Source organism: Carlito syrichta, unplaced genomic scaffold (assembly GCF_000164805.1).
Source record: "Carlito syrichta isolate Samal-C Ts95f unplaced genomic scaffold, Tarsius_syrichta-2.0.1 Scaffold307020, whole genome shotgun sequence".
In the NCBI taxonomy this organism is placed as follows: domain Eukaryota; kingdom Metazoa; phylum Chordata; class Mammalia; order Primates; family Tarsiidae; genus Carlito; species Carlito syrichta.
This window is the reverse complement of record NW_007251116.1, coordinates 459,684-466,039: the sequence shown is the minus strand read 5'-3', so window position 1 is coordinate 466,039 and position 6,356 is coordinate 459,684. Positions and strand designations below refer to the sequence as shown.

The following is a 6,356-nucleotide window of genomic DNA, read 5'->3' as shown; positions in this document are numbered from 1 at the left end:
TGGGGCTGCACAAGGCTTGCCAGTGGCTGTCAGCATGACAGGAACGATGGGAGAGCACCCTGCAGCCGGCAGAACCCGGGGTTCTGTGTGGCTGTATTCTGCTGGGCCCATGTGTGGACATCACGTGGGCGGCCAGGACTCCAGGCAGGAGCTTTGGAAAGGGAGCACAGATGTCTGAGTTATCCATAGACCGCCAGGTGCAAGGCCACAGGCGAGGGTCACACTTGAGGGACCTCTGTCCTCAGACACTGGGGAGAGCAGTCCCAGCAGTGAGGAGGAGGGGCTGGGAGACGAGGGGACATCAGGGGGCCGCCACGGACCTGGCAAGGCTGGAGGGAGGGTATGGCTGGTGGTGTCAACTACTGCTCAAGGGACCAGTCACGTGAGCAGGAGCCCATCGGACGAGGCCACGCGACAGGCCTGTGGGACACTGGGTGAGCCGGGTAGCCCGTGAGGGGGTGAGAGGCGGCAGCTGACAGCACAGTCAGGCCAAGCTTGTCTCAGAGGATGCGCCGCTCTGGTGTGATGATTCCATGTGGCTTCTGCTTACTGTCACAAGCCCTGCGAGTTTGGGTGAACGAGCTGCACACACACCAGCTACGTGCTGATAAGTGGCAAAGCCAGGACTGGAACCCAGGTCTTAGCTGCCTGCAGAGCGCGTTTTCCTAACCCCATGCCACACGGCCGCCCGCCGGCTTCCCATTCTTGTTGCCCAGGTTTCGTGAGGGCCAGGTGCTGGTGGCCCCTCTTGCAGAGAGGATGGGTGAGGAAGGCAGACGGGAGTCCTTCCCAATCACTGTATCTTTCTTTTGTTTTTTTAGAGACACTCTGTCGCCAGACTGGAGTGCAGTGGCACAATCGTAGCTTACTGCAGCCTCAACCTCCTGGACTCAAGTGATCCTCCCACTCAGCCTCCCAAGAACTGGGATTGTAGGCACTCGCCACCACATCTGGCCTCCAACCTTGTTTCATACTGGCAATTCCTACCTCCGTTACTCTCCAGTCAAGCTGGGTATTGGTGCACCAGGCTCTGTCCTACCAAGGAACAATGGCTCTTGAGCATTTCCTCACACCCCTGATGGTCTACTTGCATGCCCCTAGAGACAGAAGGCTCAGTACCTCTGTGAGAAGCCCAGGCGAGCAGTAGGACAGCATGGCAACTCAGAGATGGACTTTGATCCAGGTGCTTTGGTTGAATCTCAACTCTGCTACCTACTGGTATCCTATGCTGTTTCCTCATCTGTAAAATGGTAATAATAGCAGTACCCACTTCCTATTTTGATTATGAAAATGAATGTTACATGTGTTTGCTCAGTGCTTTATGAATGCCAGCCCCTACACTATTATGTTATAGTATGTTACCTTTTTTTTTTGAGTCGGAGTCTCACTATGTCACCGAGGCTGGAGTACAGTGGCACACTCATGGTGGCTGGACTCAGGCGATCTTTCTGCCAGCCTTCCAAGTAGCTGGAACTATTTGGAAGGCTACAAGAGTGTACCACCATGCCTGGCTAATTTTTTTGATTTATTGTAGAGACAAGGTCTTGCCAAGTTGCCCAGGCTGGTCTTGAACCCCTGGGATCAGGCAATACTCTCAGCCTCTGCCTCCCAAAGTGCTAGGATTACAGGCGTGTGCCACCATGCCCGGCTAGTTATGTTTCCTGAGGCCAAGCCACACCTTGCCCCCTGTGGCCTCCATGGTTGGGGGCTGGCCTCTCCCTCAGAATTCCAGGCTCTTCTGTCCTCACCTGCAGGTTACTCCCATGGGTCTCGTCTCTCCATTTCCATTTTCTCCTGGAATGCCAGGCATTCCAAGTTCAAATTTTCTTCATGCAAGCATGACGTCACAAGGTCAAGGCTTTTTCCCAGTCACTGGCAGCTCACCAGGCAAGCTCAGCTTGGCCAACACACATCTGGGCAAGGGGGAGGCAGCACTGACCTCGTCTCCGACCCACAGGACTGCTTGTGTGCCCCCAGGATTTGGCCTTCCCTGGATTTGGGCTCCCATCGTGGGCCCTCTGACTGCACACCTCAAGCGTCTGCCATTGGGGCAGGATTGTGTCATGACGCAGAGCCCAGACCTGGAGCCACACAGAGCTAAGTTCAAATTCGGACTCTTCTGCTGATTTGCTGTGTGATCTGGGCTGAGACACTCAGTGTCCCTTAGCCTCAGTCTTCTCACCTGCCCAATGGGACTCAATCTTGCCTACTTCATAGGGTGTTGTGAGGATTGATTAACAGAACACATGTGAGACACACAGCATAGTAGCCACCGTAGGAAATGTTTGGAGTCAATATCTGAGCAGCACTGTCAAGCGTGGTAGCCACTAGGCTCACATGGTAGGTGAGCCCTTGAAACATGGCCAGTCCAAATTGCAATGTGCCATGAAGTGTAAAATGCACGATGGATTTCAGACTCAGCACAAAAAAGCATTAAAAACCTTGACAATACATTTTAATATTGATTTAATGTTGAAATAAAAATATTTTGGGCCTATTGGGTTAGATGAAATATCTTATTGAAATTAATGAAACCGGGCTCGGTGGCTCAGCCTGTAATCCCACGCCTTTGGGAGGCTGAGGTGAGTGGATTGCCGGGTTCGAGACCCGCCTGGGCAACTTGGAGAGACCTCATCTCTACAATAAATCAAAAATCAGCCGGGCGTGGTAGTGTGCGCCTGTAGTTCCAGCTACTTGGAAGGCTGAGGCGGAAGGATCGCCGGAGCCCAGCAGGTCGAGGCTGCGGTGGCCGGGAGCGGCCGCTGCACTCCAGTCTGGGCGACAGAGTGAAACTCCGACTCATGTCACCCTTTTGTACTTTACTAATATGACTACTAGAAAGTTTGGAATTCCACACGTGGCACACTTCCGTGGCTTGCACTGTGTTTCTGTTGTTGCTGACTTTTGGCTTTTGTGGTTGGTTCTCAGTAGCAGAAAAGAGAGATGGGATGTTTGGTTGGGGGTGTTGGCATTTCCTTGGCTTTGCCTTTCTCTGACTTAGGGGATCGAGCTGGCAGGGCCCGTTAAGAGACCACAGAGATGTAACCCCCTCTCTGTACAGATGGGGAAACCGAGGCACATGAGAAATGGGATATACTGAGGGCCACAGAACCACGGGTGGCAAAATCCAGGCACCAATGCACAGGCGGCTTCCTGTCTGGACAATGCTACCACCTGGTGGCCAACCACAGATGACCATGGCAAGCTCCCACCACAGTGGCTCACTTCAAAAAAAAAAAAAAAAAAGAGATGGGGTCTCACCATGTTGCTCAGAATGGTCTTAAACTCCTGGCCTCAGGTAATCTTCCTGCCTTGGCCTCCCAAAGTGCAGGAATTACAAGTGTGAGTCACTCTACCCCACTTTTTTTTTTTTTTTGAGTTGGAGTCTCACTTTGTCACCCAGACTGGAGTGCAGTGGCCGCTCCTGGCCACCGCAGCCTTGACCTGCTGGGCTCCGGCAATCCTTCCGCCTCAGCCTTCCAAGTAGCTGGAACTACAGGTGTGCACTACCACACCTGGCTAATTTTTGTTTTTATTGTAGAGATGAGGTCTCGCCAAGTTACCCAGGTGGGTTTCAAACCCGCGGCCTCAGGCAATCCACTCACCTCAGCCTCCCAAAGCGCTGGGATTACAGGCTGAGGCACTGAGCCCGGCTCCTTTTTTTTTTAAACAAGGTCTGCTCTGTCACCCGTGCTGGAGTGCGGCAGCATGATCATTGCTCCTAGGCTCAAGGGATCCTTCCGCCTCAGCCTCCCAAGTAGCTAGCACTACAGACACATGCCACCATGTCTAGTTAGTTTTTACTTTTTTGTTTTTTTTTGTAGAGATGGGGTCTCAGTATGTTGCCTAGGCTTCAACTCTTGGCCTCAAGTGTTCCTCCTGCCTCAGCCTCCCAAAGGTTAAGGACTATTTGTATGCAGCAAGCATGGAGGAAGAGCTTGAGAATGGTGGCCAGAGGGACGAGGGTGCTAACAGATCTGTCATGGTCAGGGAAGGTCTGTCTAAAACGGGGACACATTTTGGCAGAGGTCTGAAAGTGAGGAAAGAGAAGAGGGCGTGTCTTCTCCCCAGGACACATCCTGTAAATCACACCTACAACTCTGCCTCCACCATACTGGCCACATGAGTCACGCGAACCACACCTGGTTGCCAGGGAGGCTGGAAATTGGTCCTTACTCTGATCAGCTAAACATGGAAACTCCTATTTCCGGTAGAAGATGAAGAAAAAGCAGACTGGGGACCAGCTGTCTCTGCCATGCTTTGTGTTTCTGATGTGACTAGCCTTGGGGGTCTGGTTGACACTTGCATGTCTCCAGTGATGGAGAACTCACTCTCTCATGCAGTAGTTTCGCTCCCTTTGAGCAGCTCTTGGAAAGCTGCTCCTACTAGCGGCTCAGGCCCATCTGCTGCAGCTCCCCAGCCCTCCTGCCCCCTTAGCACACAGCAAGACTGCCGTCCCTTCCCCAGGGAACATCTTTTTATTGGACTATTGAAGGTCAATAATGGCCAGGTGTGGTGGCTCACATCTATAATCCCAGCACTAGGTGAGAGGATTGCCTGAGTCCATGGGTTTGAGACCAGCCCAGGCAAACTGGTGAGACCTCGTCTCTACAATAAATCAAAAAATTTGCTGGGCATGGTGTGCCTGTAGTTCCAGCTACTTGGGAGGCTGAGGTGGAAGGGTTGCCTGAGCCCCGCAGATCGAGGGAGCGGTGGCCGTGAGCGTGCTGCTGTATTCCAGCCTGGATGACAGAGTAAGAAACTCCAACTCAAAAAAAGGTCAATAACTCTCCCCGGAAGACACATCTTTGGAAAGGTTTCCTGATCCTGCATCTGGAGGTTGAGAGCGGACATGAGCGCCCTCCTCAGGGAGTCGGCACACCACCCTAGTGAATGGAGCACAAGGCAGTGCTGTGTCTGGGCAGGGTTTGGGGCGGCCCCACAGAAGCCCAGTCAGTTCTGGTCCTCTCAGAATCTTCTCTGTTCTGTAACGTCTTGCCATGTATTTGGGGTACAGTGGCTCTTCCTCCTGCTGGCTCCAAGCTGCCACTGAGCCTACCCACTGAGTCTTCCATTCAGTGGTCATATGTGTTTTCTTTCTGAGTTCTCTGTGGCTCCTTTTTCAGACATACCTGGTTAGTATTAAGTTTTGCCTACACTTTTTTGGCCTGCTGTGGGTTTCTTTAAACATTTCTATCAGCCAGGAGCCATGGCTCATGACTGTAATTCCAGCACTTTGGGAGGCAGAGGCAAAAGGACTGCCTGAGTACAGGGGTTCACGACCAGCCTGAGCAATTTAGCACGACCTTGTCTCTACAATAAATCAAAAAATTAGCTGAGTTGCCTGAGACTGCGGGTTCAAGACCCGCCTGGGCAACTTGGCGGGACCACATCTCTACAATAAATCAAAAAAATTAGCTGGGTGTGGTAGCGCACGCCTGTAGTTCCAGCTACTTGGAAAGCTGAGGTGGAAGGATCGCCGGAGCCCAGCAGGTCGAGGCTGCAGTGGCTGGGAGCGGCCACTGCACTCCAGTCTGGGTGACAGAGTGAGACTCCAACTAAAAAAAAAAAAAAAATTAGCTGCGTGTGGTGGTGCTCACCTGTATTTCCAGATACTTGGAAGGCTAAGGCGTGAGGATCACCTGAGCCCAGCAGGTCAAAGCTGCAGTGGCCATGATCCTGCCACTGCAATCCAGCTTGGGCAACAGAGTGAGACTCCAACTCAAAAAAAAAGTCCCCAAAAACCAATGTAACAAAAAATAATAGATAAAAAACACAGTATAGCAACAATTTGCATAGCATTTACATGGCATGAAACATTTAAGCAACCTAGAGATGACTTAACACACACGGGAAGATGTGCATGGGTTATATGCAAATACTACATCATCGTACATCAGGGAAGTGAGTGTCATGGATTTTGGGTATCCATCCATAGGGTGTCCTGAATCAGCCCCCTCTGAATAAGAGGGACAGCTGTACTCTGTAGAGCATTTCTAGGTCCTGGATAAATTAAATCAAAAGACACACTCCAGGGCTCCAAGGAAGTAAGGAAAATTTCCAAGGACTTTGTTTCTGTTTTTAGTCGGAATCTCACTCTGTCACCCAGGTTGGAGAACGGTGGCATGCTCATGGCCACTGCAGCCTCAACCTGTTGGGCTCAGACAATCCTTCCGCCTCAGCCTTCCAAGTAGCTGGAACTACAGACACTTGCCACCATGCCTGGCTAAGTTTTTTATTTGTAGTGTAGAGACGAGGTCTTGCCAAGTTGTCCAGGCTGATTTTGAACCCCTGGGCTCAGGCAATCCTTTTGCCTCAGCCTCCCAAAGTGCTGGGATTACAGGCATGAGTCACTG

General features: G+C 51.7%; 1 protein-coding gene across 1 annotated transcript in view; it reads right to left on the bottom strand.

The window, feature by feature from the left end:
• The window catches only part of CD74 (CD74 molecule), a 31,978-nt gene extending 29,970 nt beyond the window's left edge, over positions 1-2,008 (bottom strand). Inside the window, exon 1 of the mRNA XM_021715345.1 lies at positions 1,940-2,008. Within this exon, the coding sequence (XP_021571020.1) occupies positions 1,940-2,008 (69 nt within the window). The remainder of the gene's footprint in view (positions 1-1,939) is intronic.
• Between the last annotated feature and the right edge of the window lie 4,348 nt (positions 2,009-6,356).